The 15,923-nt window shown below is 55.7% G+C and overlaps 4 protein-coding genes across 4 annotated transcripts, besides 3 other annotated features; 2 read left to right on the top strand and 2 right to left on the bottom strand.

The window, feature by feature from the left end:
- Window positions 1-79: 79 nt before the first annotated feature.
- Window positions 80-1,113: a sequence feature (possible transcribed region).
- Window positions 611-2,200: a sequence feature (possible transcribed region).
- A 431-nt stretch (window positions 2,201-2,631) lies between these two features.
- Window positions 2,632-7,482, top strand: CYME_CMH179C (similar to nucleoporin 155kD; the record flags this gene model as incomplete). Its single annotated transcript, XM_005536071.1, has 1 exon — window positions 2,632-7,482. One exon carries the CDS (start codon window positions 2,632-2,634, stop codon window positions 7,480-7,482), a length of 4,851 nt encoding a protein of 1,616 aa, XP_005536128.1.
- A 707-nt stretch (window positions 7,483-8,189) lies between these two features.
- Window positions 8,190-8,990, bottom strand: CYME_CMH178C (similar to GTPase-activating protein; the record flags this gene model as incomplete). Its single annotated transcript, XM_005536070.1, has 1 exon — window positions 8,190-8,990. The coding sequence occupies one exon, from the start codon at window positions 8,988-8,990 to the stop codon at window positions 8,190-8,192; it is 801 nt and encodes a 266-aa protein (XP_005536127.1).
- Window positions 8,991-9,411: 421 nt separating this feature from the next.
- CYME_CMH177C (similar to fructose-2,6-bisphosphatase) lies at window positions 9,412-10,197 on the top strand (the record flags this gene model as incomplete). Its single annotated transcript, XM_005536069.1, has 1 exon — window positions 9,412-10,197. One exon carries the CDS (start codon window positions 9,412-9,414, stop codon window positions 10,195-10,197), a length of 786 nt encoding a protein of 261 aa, XP_005536126.1.
- Window positions 10,198-10,949: 752 nt separating this feature from the next.
- CYME_CMH176C (similar to synaptobrevin-type protein transport protein) lies at window positions 10,950-11,711 on the bottom strand (the record flags this gene model as incomplete). Its single annotated transcript, XM_005536068.1, has 1 exon — window positions 10,950-11,711. The coding sequence occupies one exon, from the start codon at window positions 11,709-11,711 to the stop codon at window positions 10,950-10,952; it is 762 nt and encodes a 253-aa protein (XP_005536125.1).
- Window positions 11,712-12,025: 314 nt separating this feature from the next.
- Window positions 12,026-15,257: a sequence feature (repetitive element).
- Window positions 15,258-15,923: the final 666 nt, after the last annotated feature.

Here is a 15,923-nt window from a genome sequence, read left to right as displayed (position 1 = left end):
ACGCAGGATTACTGGACTGGAGGATGCCCGGGACAAGCACATTCGTGGCGTGTTCCTGCGCTGCTCCAGGCGCATTCGCGTCAGGTCGTGCAGCCTCAACAGAGGCTTGCGGTTTTATCGTTGGCAACAGGGCCGGGTGCTGCAAACCTGTCTCAGAAACGTGGTATCATCACTGGCGTTTCCGAGCGTCTGCGAGCACGCTGCGGTGCGACGCTTTTTTTGGATCACGACTTGAGAGACGGGAGCGTATGGGCACTGCGAATAGTCGCTTACTGGGGAAATCATGAGTCATTCAAGCACTGTATCCCGTGAGACTGCTGGTGGTGGTCATCACACCGGTGCTTCAACATCCGATCAAGTGCAGTGCGACGGGTGCTTGTGACGCTCCCATGGCGTTACGCTGTAGATCCGCTCTCGGTATGCAGGGCCAAAGAACGCGGTTCCCCGCCAGCTACCAAAGTTTTGCGGAACTCGGCTGAGGCTTTGCGCACACCTTCACCAGCAGGGCGCGCGAGAGAGAGAGAGCAGCGCAAGGGAACGGATTCTGGCGTACGGTCCATGGGTGTCGCTTTCTTCACCCTGTTTCTCACTTGAGGAAGACGAGAAACCATGAGCGCTGCCTTCAGGCTATTCGCTGTGAATGATGGCGTTCCTGAAACACACTTTGATTCAGGTAAAGACTGCGGGGTATACGTCGAAGCTTGAGGTCCATTTCATCGTGTTTCAAGGGCCGAGCTCCGTGGAACCCAGAACTGTCGCATGCGTCGTGTCTTGGACCATAGCATTCTTGGCTGTTTTCTCACAACATAGCAAAGACGCGGCTCGTTGCAAGGTAACAAAAGCGCAAACACTGCCTCTATTGGGAGAGAAGACTTCATTTCCCTGACCAAATTCTGAACACTTCATCAAAAGCAGTCTGGGGGTTTCCACGTAGCGATGCGTACTCGCTCGATCCAGCAACGCTTTGTCCAGCGACTCTACCGCAAAACCTGTAAGTAATTGCACCCATGCAAGCATAAAGTGGGATGCGTCTGGTAACCAGAGCGTCAGCACTAGTTCTTGTGGACTTTTTCCGCGACTGCTTTCTCTGCTCCTTTCTGATCTCCCGATGTCATTAACACCGTCTCACCTCTGCTTCCAGATCCGTTTTTCGTAGTTGAAGGATGCTGATGGCCGCATTCAAGTCTCGATATCGCTGCTCCCGGTTGTTGTCGACGCATTTCATGCACCGACGGTCGTTGCAATGACGACTCGCTCGCCATTCTCATTGTGTTCGTATCTGGCCTCGGTGCGGCTTTCGTAGCAGCAACGCTTCCATGTGGTCAGGTGTTCCCGCAAGTTCACTGTGCCTTCTGTTTCAGGAGATGCCGTGTGGCACCAGAGGGCTAGCGCCGTCGCTCGGTACACGTCCTTGACAGGTCCAGACGTACCTATCCATCGTTTACGTGCCCAGTGCGGTACCCAAGGGTACGGGCGTCTTTGTGGCGATACACCTGGCGAGTATGCTGCATCTGCAAGCACATACGCTTGCTTTCGGTGGAGGATCTGTGCGACGCAATGCTTTCCAGGATGAAACAAATAAAAGCAGAACTAAAGACTAGAGAACAGGCCGAGAAATTTCGATCTGTCCAAGCTCGCTTCCTTGAAAGCAGAGACATGCGCTCCGCGGAAAGCGATCGCTGAAGTGACTGGAGTCCGTGTCCAATACCCTTTTCCATGTGAAAAGAAGAGGCGGGAACCGCATGGAGTGTCTCTGAACAGATATACCAAGCTGGTGTCGAATGCCGCTTCCCAGACGGCCACAAAGAACCTAAGGTGCGTATTTCGAACCGAACCGATTATGGGACGTGAATCGTTCTGCAGACACTGGACACACGAGCTCGTGAACAAGTCGTTCGTTGACAACGTCGACTTGTTTTCCTCGTCAATCCAGTGGAAAGTATTGCTGCGCTCTCCAGTTGCTTCGAAAAAAGAAATAGGAAAACTTGAAAAAAGCGTGATTTCATCATGCGAAATGTAAGCAAAGGACAAGAGTGGAGACTTGAACATACGAATTGCATCAAGCAATCGAGTATTCTAGGAATCTGGTTTACAAAAGCATCGCGAATCATCTTGATTCCCTTAACGAAATCGAGCAGCAAAGCGTCGAAGCAGCCACTTGTGCAACACGACCCACAATCCTAAAACCACTTACGAACCCGTAAGCCCTTATTACCGCTCGTCTACGATCGACACGATACATTTAAAAAAACAGTTCGAGAAAAATACATCCCCCAGCAGGTATCGAGCGACCAGTTCATCGCCCGATGTTCGTCTGAAACGCGTCGAGCGCTCAGCGGCCCCAGGGCGATGTCGTGTTTCAAGAGACGTCTTCCGACCCGCGTTACAGCGCTCTTCTCTTGGCTGCTTCGCTTGTGCTTGCTCATCAATCGCAGCGGTCTCGCATCTTTCAACAGGAACCGTCACAGCGTACCGACTCGGGCGTTCGCGACGTTCCCTCGAGGCGTCTCACTTGCACTCGTCCCTGGCAGGGAGCGACGCTGCGCTGCGTACCGGAACGCAACTCGCGAGCGGCGACCTGCACCCTGACGGCACGCGCAAGCTCCAAAGACCAAGAGGATCGGCACCCTAATGGATTCGAGTGAGAGTCGATTCGACCTGCGCACTCAAAGTGGTCTGAGCGCACTCGAATCCAAACCGTCGACAGCGGACGCGTCCATCAGCCGCACTGCCAAAGGGCACAACCTGGCCGCTCTCGAGGCAGCTGCTGCCGACCTGGAACTCGCGATCGACTTGGATGAGCAGTGGCTATCCGTGCGGCGATCATGGGAAACTGCAGAACCGGACTACATCCGTTACCCGCCGTCACAGTCTCAGTTTTTGGCCAAGCGCACGGTACCGCTTCCAGCAGCGCTCCTGGCGCAGTACCAATACCTGGAGAGCAAGTCGTTTATGGGCCTCTTGCCCCAGATAGGAAGAGCGTGGATCTCCATTGATCATCGTTTGTTCTTGTGGGACTATGTCGAAGGCAGCGACTTTGCCGTGTACGAGGAACTGGACCAAGTTATTAGCTGCGTCGCGCTAGCAACACCGCGACCCGGTGTGTTTATTGACGAAATCGAGTACCTTTTGGTGATAGCAACGGCACTGCAGGTCGTTTTGTTGGGTATTGTGCGCTCGCCAAACAGTCGAGCGCGCTCCAGAGGCTCCCGGGGATCGGACTCGGTGACGCTGGTCCCGACGGGCCTGTCGGTGCCCACCGATGGGGTCGTTATGCTGAAGATCGAGGTCAGTCACCACACTGGGCGCATATTTATGGCCGGACGCGATGGAAGTCTTCACGAGCTCGTCTACGAGCCACAGTCCTGGTTCGGAAACGTACCCAAAGCACGGCGAGTGAATCGCTCCCGAGGATTTGCTGGTGCTGCCGCTGCCGCGCTCGTACCAGCTTTCCTGCGCCGCCTATTCCATGCAGATGACCCGCTCATTGACCTGGTGGTAGATGATTCTCGGGGGCTTCTGTATACGCTGTCGCAGCGCGGAATAGTCAGTGCGTACCGGCTGGAGCGCACTTGTTCCGAGTGCGACACGGAATTGGTATCCAGCAAGCGCTCCTGGTTTGATGCGGGAGTATTACGGCTGCTTGGCTCGCTCGACGCGGCAAGTGAACTTCAGAGACGAATGGTAAGCACACAAGCGCGAGCACTGAGCCTGCACGCCGTTCCTCTTCGATACTCACGTCGCGTTCATCTGCTCGTCGTTTCCACTGCGGGAGAGCGGCTGCTTTGCACGACTGCCGGTGAGGCATCGGTCCGCAGGCCTTCTACTCGCTGGACGAATGATACGAAGGCCGCTGGAGCGAGCGCGCCGTCCCTGCTAGGTCGAGTCGGGGGCGAGCATCCTGCGTGCTTGCGCGTTATTGGCTACAGGAGTCCAATCGTATCAAACCTAAGCGCCTCGATATACCTGGCGTTCTGGTGCAAGGGGCAGTTCCTGGCTGCTGACGATCAGGACCAGCTGCTAGCGGTTGGCGCCGAGCCGCCACCTCTGGAGTTCCTTCCTCGTCAGGATCCCGAGAGCAGTCTTTTCATGAGTCGCACGGCAACAGCTCCATCCGCAGAGCGTAGGAGTTTTGGGATAGCTTCCGCTGCCGCCGTTTCCCAAAGTCGCATCTTTGAGAGCGTCAGCGGTCTGCAGATAAGCGGCAAAGCGTACGCGTTGGCTGAAGCGCCCCTCTTTGGGGATCTAGGCGTATCGGCTGGTGGACACCTGGATGAGCGCGAACCTGCGGGTCTGCTGACCCGTGAGGATGTTTCCCGTGGTTGGCTCTGTTTGACGCAAGCCTCACTGGTCCTGCTGTGTCCAGTACGACCCTTAGATACGCTACGTACGCTGCTGGGGGCGAGTCCACAAGATGCGGAGGTTTTGGATTTTTTCCGACGCTACGGTGCAGCACAAGCCTGTTCCTGGTGCCTGGAGCTGGCGCTGCAGGCAGAGCAACGCCCCAGCGGCGCCATCGGTCTCGTCGACAAAGCGTTTCGAGCATGCCTCGCATTCGGAGGCGAACCGCAGCTGCTCGCTAGCACCGCAGCGCTTCCGGCAGACAGCGCACTGAGTCAGGTCGAGGAAGCGCGACAGCGCGATGCTCCGGCAGCAGGTGCTGTGAACACCACGATGCGAGCGGACAGGTCGATGTCGTCGTGGCAGACAACTGCCGACGGTTTCTCCGTGGGCTCCGTGAGTCTGCCGGAGGCACCTCTGCGGTACTCGGGACGTCACGATGGAGTGGTGCTGCTGCTAGCGCGAATCCTTCAGCCGGTTTGGTCGGAGCCCGTCACGACTGGTGATAAGCTCGCGCGCTTGCGCTTCTCGTTCGTGGTACTCTTGTCGACGCATGCTGAGCTTCGCGCCTTCGAGCGCGTCTTGTACCGCCTATTTGGAGCCGAGCTCGAACAAGCGGCACGCCGGGAGCGTCCCTCGTACGGTGACACTCAAGAACGGATCGGTGACACTTCGACAACAAGAACAACAACGAGGATATCGCTTGCACCGGGCATGCTACCGCCAACAACTGGGGCACGGTCAACAGCGCCCGACACCCTTGGCAGCGCCTGGAGCGCCAGCGCCTGGCACCCGGACCTGATCGCTGGCAAAGCCACTCTGAGGCATTCGAACAGCGCACTCCATCAAGCTCGGCGTCTTGAATTGGAATCTATTGCCTCCTTGCTTGGATTGGCGGAGAGGAGTGCACAGGCTTTGGAACTTGTGCGGACTCTAGCGGAGAGCACCCATCTGCCTCGCCTGGTGGCGTCTCTGGAGCCCACTGATCAGGCCCGCCTTCGCCAATTGCGTTTCGAAGACTTGGTAACCCGCCCTGCGGAAGCCGAGCTCATGACGAGCATCATCTTCAAGGTGTTGGAGTCGTACGCCCCAGAAGACAGTGACTCGATGGAATCCCTTCTGGAAACGCTCACTGCGCGATGTCCAGTATTCTTCGGCGAGACGCAGGTAGCTGTGTATCGGGCACTGCGACACCTGCGGAAGCGCGAAATCGAGCAGACCATGCAGTGGCTGCGTCCGGTGGCTGCGCACCTGACCCTGAGTCCTCCACTGGTAACCGAGTTCAAGGCAGCTGGCGCTTTCGCAGAGCTGGTGGCGCTAGCTCGACTCGCGGGCGATCAGCAGCTCGTACTTCAGACGCTGGAAGCGGCCATGAACCTATCGAGCACGGAATCATCATCACTGGGGACTGGTGCGGACCGGGAAACGCTTCAGCGGCGTTGTCTAGTGGAAGCGCTCGCCACAGACGAGACCACTCAACTGGATCAATTGTTTCGTTTTCTGTTACGAATGGGACCTGCAGGGTCAGCGCTCTTGCTGCAACTGCCGCAGCTCGCAAAGCAGCCGGACATCAACTTCGGCAACATGTCAGAGGAAAGCTTCCGCAAAAATGCGCAGCTCACCAAGGCACTCCAACGGCTTGAATGGTTCCTGCTCCACGAAGATATCGATTTAGCGTGGAAGCTCTATGCGCAGCAAGAGCGCTTTGTCGAAGCGGCGATGATTCTTGCGGATCTTGCTGGTGTGCCGACTGCTCCCAACAGGCATCCAGGGACATCAGAGGTAGCGACCGAGGACCTGACGCCACTGGTTCAGCAGCCGCGACGACGACGAGCGACCTTGCGAAACGGGGACGTGCTATCGCCGCGGAGGACGCGCTTGTTACCCATTCATGAAAGGATAGCGCTACTCATCCGTGCGCTGCACTTTGCACGCGCTGGAGCGAGTCTCGGCGACGGAAGAGCGCTCGCCCTTGTTCCCGAGCTCCAGGACGCTTTGGAGGTGGCCCATATCCAACAACGAGCGCTTGATGAAGTGCGTCGCGTCGTCTTATCAGGACCCGAGCGTTCCGAACTGGAGCAGCGCCTAGAGGGCATCAGCGGCGGGGCTGACCAGGCAGCAGCCGGCCTGCTGGACCCCAACACCCTCTACGTCGAGATTGCGCGTCCGTATGCACTCTGGGAAACAGAGTTGGATATTCTGCGTTGGGCTGGACACCAGGATCCGGAGCTCTCTCGACGTCTCTGGAATAATATCATAGCAAGGGAGCTGGCGCTATCCGCAGGCGTCGTTCGGCAACGCGCAACTAAGGCCACCCAAAGCACGCTCGATACGTCGCTACAAGCGGAAAGCCTGCGGCCGACCCCAGAGACGCTCCAGCAGCGCTTCACTGCCCTGGCAAAAGTATTCTATCCATCGCCGATAGCGTTCCCGTTGGAGTGGTTGGTTGCTTCGCTGGAAATGCTTGCGTTCTCTCAAGCTGAACTCGCGCGTGCGCCGGAAACCGTGAACCCGACTTGCACAACAGATCATGACGATGACGATGACGATAATGATGATGATGATGATGATGAAATTGTGACTGCTTGGTCCCTGGAGGCGTTCTCGTTGAACTGGTTACAACCAACTCTAGTCGAGGTGATCGGAGTTCCGCGCACGGACCTCGTGCATATCTACCGAGAGATGCTCCAGGATCCGGAAGCGTTCTATGAACACCATGGCCCTTTGCCAGTGGTGGTCACACACGCGCTCCCTCCGGGCCTGGGGCCGTGGTGGCTCAGCCTCGCTGCGCAACACTGGTGGGCACGCTCGCTTCTGGGCATGGTGCAGCGCTGGATGGCGCTCGCGGATACCACCCTCGATCACAGTCTACAACTGGATGCGTCTGTGACGGGCTATGCAACGCTTGCACGTGCCTCTACCGATTGGCAAGCACTGGTGGCGCTTACCCCGGCACTCGTGGCAACGCTGCGTGTCCTTCGGAGTCGCTTCACAAGTCGGCAGTCGTTGACGGCTACGGCCAGCAAAGCGGAACGAGCACGTCCTATGCTGCAGCTGTGTTCTGAGCTCGAGTCTGTCGAAAGGGAACTGGAACGGCTTTCCCGTGCCGGAGCGAAACAGCAACAACGGTATCTTTACTAAGCTGGAGCGACGGGATGTCACCAGTCGACAGCGCTGGTTACTCGGGTATGGATGCAGGTGCTCGTTGGCGCCCGCTCGGTAACGACGAGACGCCTCGCCGCCATCAAAGCCGAATGCGCTCTGAGTGCTGCAGCGTTTCCCGCTGACGAGCGCGTCATCTCTCGTCTGCGGTATATAGTCGAGCGTTTCATGCGGATACAGACATATACATGCGGTTGCTGCGTATTGAACGAGGCTGTTCCAGCGAGCACAGCAGCTGCACCATGCGATACGCTACTGGAGCGTCGGCCTGCGGCACACACCGGTACGCATCGACGCAGCGCCGTGCCGTCCAGCACACACACACACACATACGCACATACATACACAAGAACGTGAAAGATTTCGCGGAAAACTGGTGCCCCGCATTCGCGAGCGTCACGCGTCAAGCCGTCTCGTGTGTTTAGGTCGCGGATGAATGCGGCGCTGCTGGACTCCACAGGACGGCAGCGAGAGCGTACCGGCACGTCGAGCCCCGCCCAACGCATACCACGCCAAGAATCCAGAATACAGTACGCTCCGCAGATGCTGCGTCTGGGGAGTCTACGGCAGACTAGCGTGCCGCCAAGCCGCGTGCTTCGCCGCGCGCTCTCCAGCGTCCTTGGTTGCAACGCACTGAGGCCCCATCGCTGCCACCCTCGCCGAGACGCCGCTGGGGGAGCTCGTCTTCAGATTGCCGTCTGCTCACCTTGGCGCGATTGTTCTGTCGCCGACTTGCCGGATACAAGCAAACTTTGCATCTCTTTGCGAAGCTCCTCGAAGGTATCGTAGAACCGCTTTGCCGTTTCCGAGTCCTTAAAGCGAATCGCTAGAACCGCCTCGTCGCGTTCCTCGTCCGCGTAGTCGACGGCCGTCCATACCCAGGATCGATCTGAGCCCATATTCTCTTCCAGTCGCATTTCTGGTAAAAGGTAGTGGTTGGCGCAAATCTTCAGCGTCTGTTGGCGTCGCATCAGCAGGCGGATGCGTCCACTGACCCGGTGCTTGAGAAACTTGATCTCGCCGGTGCCGCGCTCCTTCCACTCTCGCATGCTCTTATCAAAGCGGTACAACTTTGCTCGATACTTTGCTACGACATCCTCGTCCTCTTCGCCGCTCTTAATCTGAACCAAGTCAAGCTGCACCAGGGGCTTCCAGTCGGCAGTCGAGGCGTCCTCCTCGCCGAGCGTCTCCGCTGCACCGTCGTCATCAGCGGCACCAACGTCCTGGTCGACGCTTTCGGTGACACCGCCAAAAACGACCTGGGGAGCTTTCACCGGTGCAGCGCTCTGATTCGCTTCACGATCACTACCTTGACCAGCATCACCACCAGTAGCAGTGGCAGTGGTAGGTACGACGAAACGAAACCCGGTAGGCGCAGGAGGTGTTCGCGATGCTTGCTCCGGTGACGATGAACGCACTGCTTCCTCCTTGCGAGGTTGTGCGCTCTCCTGTTCTTTCTCCGAGAATTGTCTAGTTTGATCGCTCATGTTAGAGCCAGCTGCTCTGATCGCGGTCCAAAAGCGCTGTGCAGCAGCCGTCCTTGAAACTGAGGAACACACGTATCTATCTACCTACCTGTATACCTGTATACCTGAATACCTGTATCCCTGAATACCTGTATCCCTGAATACCTGTATCCCTGAATACCTGTATCCCTGAATACCTGTATCCCTGAATACCTGTATCCCTGTATACCTGCCTGCCGTGTCCGGCGTCGACGCGGCGGCTGGAGGCGGCGCTGTGGCGATCCCCGCCAGGCGCGCAACTCGATGCCGCGTGCACCATCGATGCGGTGCTGCTGGTACACAGCGGGATGTTTCTCTAGTGGGGCGCTTCATGCAGCTTTTTATGGTAGGATGCGTTTGTGTGATGCATGTTGGAGTGTATTTGGGTGAGTCCTAAGGATACATGGTCAGGATTCGGTGGTTTTTTATTCGCCACGCGGAGTCAGAGGCGAATGTTGTGGAGCGCTGGCGCATCGCGGGACGTTCTGAAGCGGCGCGGTTAACGGAACGCGGGGAACGCCAGGCACGCGTTGTCGGGGAGGCGGTCGCCATACGCCTGGAACAGGTTCTGCGGGTCGACGGTGGTGATGCAGGTGGAGTTTCGGGTGATGCAGGTCGTCGGCGGGTGCTTGCTCCGGTGGCGTTTACGTCGCCGCTGCTGCGTGCCCGTCAGACGGCAGCACTGGTGCTGGAGCAGGTGGCACAGCCGGTGAAGCTGGAGCCGGTTGACGACCTCGCCGAGGTATACCAAGGTCTATGGGAAGACGCGTTGCGTAGCGAGGTCCACACACCGGAGACGCTCCAGGCTATGGCGCGGAACCCGTACGAGTTCCGAGCACCCGGAGGCGAAGCGCAGGCGGATGTCGAACGACGCGTGCTGCGAGCGGTGTCAAGGATGAGCCAGCGGGTGCTGTCGCTATTGTCACTGGAACTCGAGGAAAATGAACAGACTGACGTGATCGTGCTTGTGTTTACACATGGATACGTTTGCAAGTGTCTGATCCGAAGTGTGCTCGACGCTTCTCCGCATCTAACCGGCCAGATTCAAGTGGATAATGGAGCGCTGGTAGAGCTCTGGTTGGAGCCAGCCGCACAACAGGGCGCGTTAACCTCGGCTGCGGAGCTCGGCATGTGGACCGTGCTCCGAATCAATGATACCTGGGGGCAGCTGACGGCGTCGATGCGCTGAGCACGTGGCTCTGACCACATGAGAGCGCTTGTGACTGTCCTGGATACGCTCAGAGGTATGAAGGCGCGTATGCATGCATCGATTCCCCTGCATTCACTCGAAACGCCGTTGTTGACGCCTTTGTCTACTGCGCTTTGAATACGCCTTGCATCGATGTGAACGCTGTAGTGCCGCGTGAAACGCAAGCACACCATTCTTTCGAACAGACGGGACGCAGAATCCATGGATTTTTCGCGCGCCGCGAAGCGCTGTCCTGCCACTGTTTCGTCGTCTACGATACAGGGCAGGAGTGCATTTTTTGGCACTGGCATCCCCGTTAAGACCATTGCCTTTATGGCGTCCCGTTGCGGTCGGGTTTTCGGCGGCTCTGTCGCTGCAAAGCTGCGCAAGCGCCCATAGAATCTCCCCCTCGACAATAAACTCGTTCTTGAGCATTCTCATGTGGTGCATTCATGTCTTTGGCGCTTGATGCCCGAACACGGGATCGTGCATCGTGCACCGTCCGAACCCCGCTTTTCAAGGTGGGCGAACGCGCGCGTTCCCCGAGAGCCCCACGCGCTATGGCATCGTCCACGGCCTTGTGTCAGAGGCTGTGAACCTGTATGCAGCGCCCCAACGCGCTCACTCGTTGCGACAACGCGTCCGCCGTCGACGACGATAAATAGGCAACAGGTCCTTGGACCAAGGCGGCAGCTACTCGCCTTCCAGCGCACTGCTTCGCGAATGCGTTCGGCGCCAGACTCGTCAAACCCTCAACCAGAGGAGCTGCTGCTGTTGTTATTTCGTGTCACAATAATCGGAACGATGATGGCGATAATGATGAGTATCACGAGCACGACGAGAACGCAGATCATCCGAGCGTTCTTCCACCAGTACTTGCGTTCCACGGTGCCAGCTGAACGATGGAAAGCACTTGCCTCCCCGCGCAGACCCTCCGACTGCGTCTGTAGCTGCTCCAAGTCGTCGGTGTTTTTCATAACTTGGTGGATGTTGTCCTGCATGTGGCCCTTGACCTCCTCGACCTGCATGCGAATCCGCGACATCTTATCCAGTCCCGAAGGCGTATCGTACAGGGTACAGAGCTCGCTCATCAACGGCCGACACAGCTTCGTCAAGCTATTCTCGGTCGCAGAAGCGACGTCTTCAGGGCGACTACCGACTGTGCGCAAGAACTCCGACCGCAGCTCGTTCAGGAACTGGAACGCAAGGCGCTGCGGGTACGACGCGCGACAGAATACCACGTACATGCAGGTACCGTCGTTGTCGTAGTGGATCATTCCCAGTTGTTTTTCTTCAATGGTTAAGCGCTTGTGCTCGGCTATCTTTTTCGACTGGAGAATGCGTCTTAGGGTCTCCGCGAAGGCGGCGGTGCTCGCACCGGTTTCAGCGAGTGCGACTCCTGCCCGGGGCGCAGCGTACCGAGCAAGGACCACACGGTCTTCCCAACGACAAATAGCGCAGTACAGCAGGTTCGGAACGTTGTCACTCGAAGTGGGCGCACCAGCGTCTCCCATGGTTTCTCAAATCGAGTTTCCGTTCGACTCGAGCGCGTTTAAAAGCTGGCACCGCTAGAGAATGCCGTTCGCAAGTCGAACGACGCCGACCGTATACAGTAGTGGCGAGTGACCCGCCCTAGTCAAAACGGCTCCAACTGAAGTGCAGACGCGTGCCAGTCTGTTTCGACGGGCCACCTACTACTTGTTTCAAGTTTGTCTCATATGATTCCACTTTGAGAGGTTGTCCAACAAAGTTCTCTCTTGTCTAGTCTGGCGGTCTACCTTCCATCACCGCACATCTCGTTCTGTTGATAGCTGCGGTAAAGTCACGATTCACAAACTCGATACGTTTCTTGCCACTGACTGTACTTACTAATGCGAGTAGCCCTCGAACTTTCGCCCTCCTTTCCATTTGCTCTTCCGTCAGCGGTCCGTACTTTTTTGTATTTTCAGAGCTCCGCTGACACTTTTCCATCTCGACCCACTGAAGTGTACACCCCAGCTCGTGGTGTGTGTACGATGTTCGAAACTCATCGATCGGTACCGTAACGAAACGCCTTGCGCACTCCTAGTAAGTTCTTGTCGTTGGAACTGGTGTGTACCCTTTTTGGGTGAGCCAGCGCCCCTCCCCATACGCTACTTCGAGCCTTTGAGTCTTGTCCTCTTTCAGGGTGCTCAAATGATTGAAAAAGTTCGCGAACGCACGCTGCTTACCACAGTACAGATTCATACGCAAACGAGCCCATCTGGGCTTTATATACTCTTTCCACAGCGCCTCCAAATGGGCAACACGAACTTTCACGAATATCCGAAAAGCTTCAAAGTTCGTTCCACGGCTCGTCACCTGGCTGATCGCTTCAAATGCGCTTTCACTCCTGCATACCATATCTCGAATTGTTTCCTCGCATTCATTATTCCCGATTCTCGATAGTATTTCGCGCTCGAGAACCTCAAAAGTCACATGTCTTTCTGGCGTAAGTTGCCGCCAGTACCATCTTCCGCACGCTTCGGTGCTGCGATGGTGATGATATTTGTGTTTCCGGGGTCCGCGCCAACGGCAAAGTCGTCATCCTCCACCTCCTGCATCACAGGATCCGCCTCCTTCTTATCTTCATACTTCGCCGCGGCAACGACAAGGTCGTTATCCTCCACCTCCTGCGTCGCAGGTTCCGCCTCCTTCTCATCTTCATACTTCGTCACGTCAACGGCAACGTTGTTGCCCACTACCTCCTACATCGCAGGATCCTCCTCTTTGTTTTCTTCATCCTTCGTCACGGGCGAAGCCAAAGGCGGGCCAGGACGATCTTTCTTCAACCGCCGAGAGTGTACACACATGGCTACTCCATCGGTTTCGATCATCCCAGTGAATACCTTTTGTTTGCTTACTTTGAGACGTTTGAAATCGAAGATGCTCTTCCAGTACGTCTCCCGGTTTTCGCCGGTGAACTCCTCCCTGCTAACATTCAACTCCGGACTGATCTCCATCATGATGCTGTAAAGGACTATGGAGTCGACGGTCACAAAATGCGACTTGATGTTGCACACTGGTACGACGTTGAAGCGCTTACCCATAAGGAAAGCCTTCCGTCTCTCCCACTCTTCATTTTTCCCCACTCAGCTTCATCTCTGCCTTGCATTCAAGTTCTAGGTCTAGAAGCACTAAATACCGCAGAATGAGGCGATCGTATCTTTCCTTATCGTTTTTTAACTCTGATATCCTTTCTGTTGGATTCGCCAACCCCAGTACCGCACGGTGCTCTTGTATGACCAAACGGATGACGGAATCATCATTTGCTCTCCTGCGTGACGGCTTCTTGTCGACAAATTCGACCTCATATTCATGCTTACGATCTTTCGTGATGGCATTGAAATTGTCCATATCCCGTTGCGAGAGACGCGCGGGTAGAGCACAAAAATACGGCGCGTACTACGAAACGGTCCAGGTTCATTGTCAAAAGGTTCTTCAGGTTCGTGAGGTACTTCATCGCCCCGTATGTGTAAATATCCGGGTCACCCCTGAATGGGGTACCCTCGAAGCAGAATTCCGCGATGTTTTCGTGCAGGGCATGCAATAGCATATTTTCCCTCCGCGCTTCCTCGCTACCAACCATCAGGTGACGAATACAGGTCTTGTCGAAAAACTCGTCCGGAATCTCGACCGTTTCCATGTGCGCCACGTCGCGATACATCTCCCTCGCCAAATGCACTAGTCCTGATGACGCCTTGACAATACTCTTCGAGTATGACGCAACACGTTCTTTGATAGCGTCTCGCAACTTTTCCCTGTAGGGATCATAGATATGTTTAAGAAGACAGCTTTTATCCACCATCTGGTCGTAAAGTCGTCTTTCTTGTCGCCTTCGACGTAGGACCTCCCCATTTCGGTCCTTCCTCTTCTCCTCCTTTTCCTCTGGACTCGGTACTGATTTTTGTTTTTTTTTCTGGCAGCCGGCGACCCTGTGCCTCCAGGATCGTCGACTTGCTTTTTCATATCTTTCCTTTTTTAGTTTTTTTGAACAAGAACGCTCTTTGAACGCTTCTGTTATACACTGCGAAAAAAACACTTGAATACACTTGTTTGAGGGCTGAAACAAAAATGAACTGAAAGACTGTACTTGGCTAAGACCTCACCTGAAATCCAGCTTTTACGTTACAGCTACACGCTACTGATCCCAATCGCGTTACTCTTCAACGGCGGCATGCGCATCGTGTCAGTTGACTGCCCGATCTACGAGGTGCACTCACCGAGCGCGATGCGTGCACCGCGCGAGACGCCTCACCGATCGATGAAGGACACGTGTCCGACACCCCGCATTGGCACATGCGTGTTCGCATCGCGCTGCAGCGGAAAGCAAGTGTCCTAGATCGGAAACTCACGCAGAACGATCTCCTGTTATAGGCTATGTCGCTGGTGCCGACGCTCCCGCCCATCGCAGTACCGCCCTGACATACAAGGGGATGCAGGCGCCTGACACGATTCCTCTCGACGCTTCAATCAAAAGCGTAGCCATCGTAGTATCCTACGCTCGTGCGGATGAGGTGTGCATCGCTCTACTCATTAGGAATTTCGTTAGTTTTATTGATCGTAACCAAACAACGTACGGTGGTGTTCCTGAACACGGATATACGTTTCATCCCTATGCTTCTTATGCATGCCGCACGGACGCCGGATTAAGGAACTGACCTGAATTTTGCTTCTATCCCGTGTTATGTTCTGGAACTGCTGGCAGTTCAATTCAATTCCATGCTGCTGTCGTTGTCCAAGTTATGGTGCCTGCTTCGTCCTCCGGATCCGGCGATCTTGGCAGAGGCAGTGCACACAGGTAGCGTCCATGTCTGCCATGAGGTTTGAGCCTTGCATCTCGCCTGGCACGATCGAGGCACTTGACAAAAGCGCGTACTGTATTCAGGTCTACTCTATACGATTAGTTTCGAGAGCCTAACCCGTACATCGACGACTGCACACGAACGACAAACGCCGTTCTAAAGTCGAACGACGCCAACGGTGTACAGTAGCAGGCGACCAGCGCCCTAGACAAAACGTCTCCGACTGACGTACAGACGTGTTTCCGTCGTCTTGGACCGGCCGCCTACAACTGATTTCAACACATTATCGTATAATTCCACCTTAAAAGTTTGTCCTACAGAGATGGATCGTGTTAGCTCCGGAGGTCTCCATTCCAGCACCGTGCATCTCCTGATATTGATAGCAGCTTTCAAGTCTCGGTTCACGAACTCCACGTGTTTATTGCCCTCGCCGCTTAAACCCGCCAGTGCGAGTAGTCCTCGAACTTGCGCCATCCCTTCGTTTCCTCTTCTCTCAGCGCTCCATACTTTTCTATATATCATCAGGGCTCCGCTGCTTTTTAGCCATCTCGACCTGCAGGACTTTGCACCCCAGCTCACCCCTTGGATTTCTTATTTCTTCATAGTGAACGCACTTCTTTATGGACCTTGGTGAGGTCCTTCCCGGCGGAGACGGACTTGCGCAGGAATGACGACTAGTGTCCCAGTGTTTCACGCTATACTGAATGGTCCAGGGATTCGACCAGTGAAGCGATCATTACGTTTCATGACAGAAACAACTCATTTGATGCGGTTCGACCACGAAGCGTGCACATAAATGAAAAGCAGCTCTACCCCGACTGCATCGGCAAAAAGCTCCAAAGCGAAGGGAAATGGTGAAATGCGACGTTGTCCAGTAGAGCAAGGTCGTCAGACGTCCGGCAA

This window comes from Cyanidioschyzon merolae, chromosome 8, assembly GCF_000091205.1.
Source record: "Cyanidioschyzon merolae strain 10D DNA, chromosome 8, complete genome".
NCBI classification, from domain to species: Eukaryota; Rhodophyta; class Bangiophyceae; order Cyanidiales; family Cyanidiaceae; genus Cyanidioschyzon; species Cyanidioschyzon merolae.
This window is presented reverse-complemented; position numbering and strand designations above follow the sequence as displayed.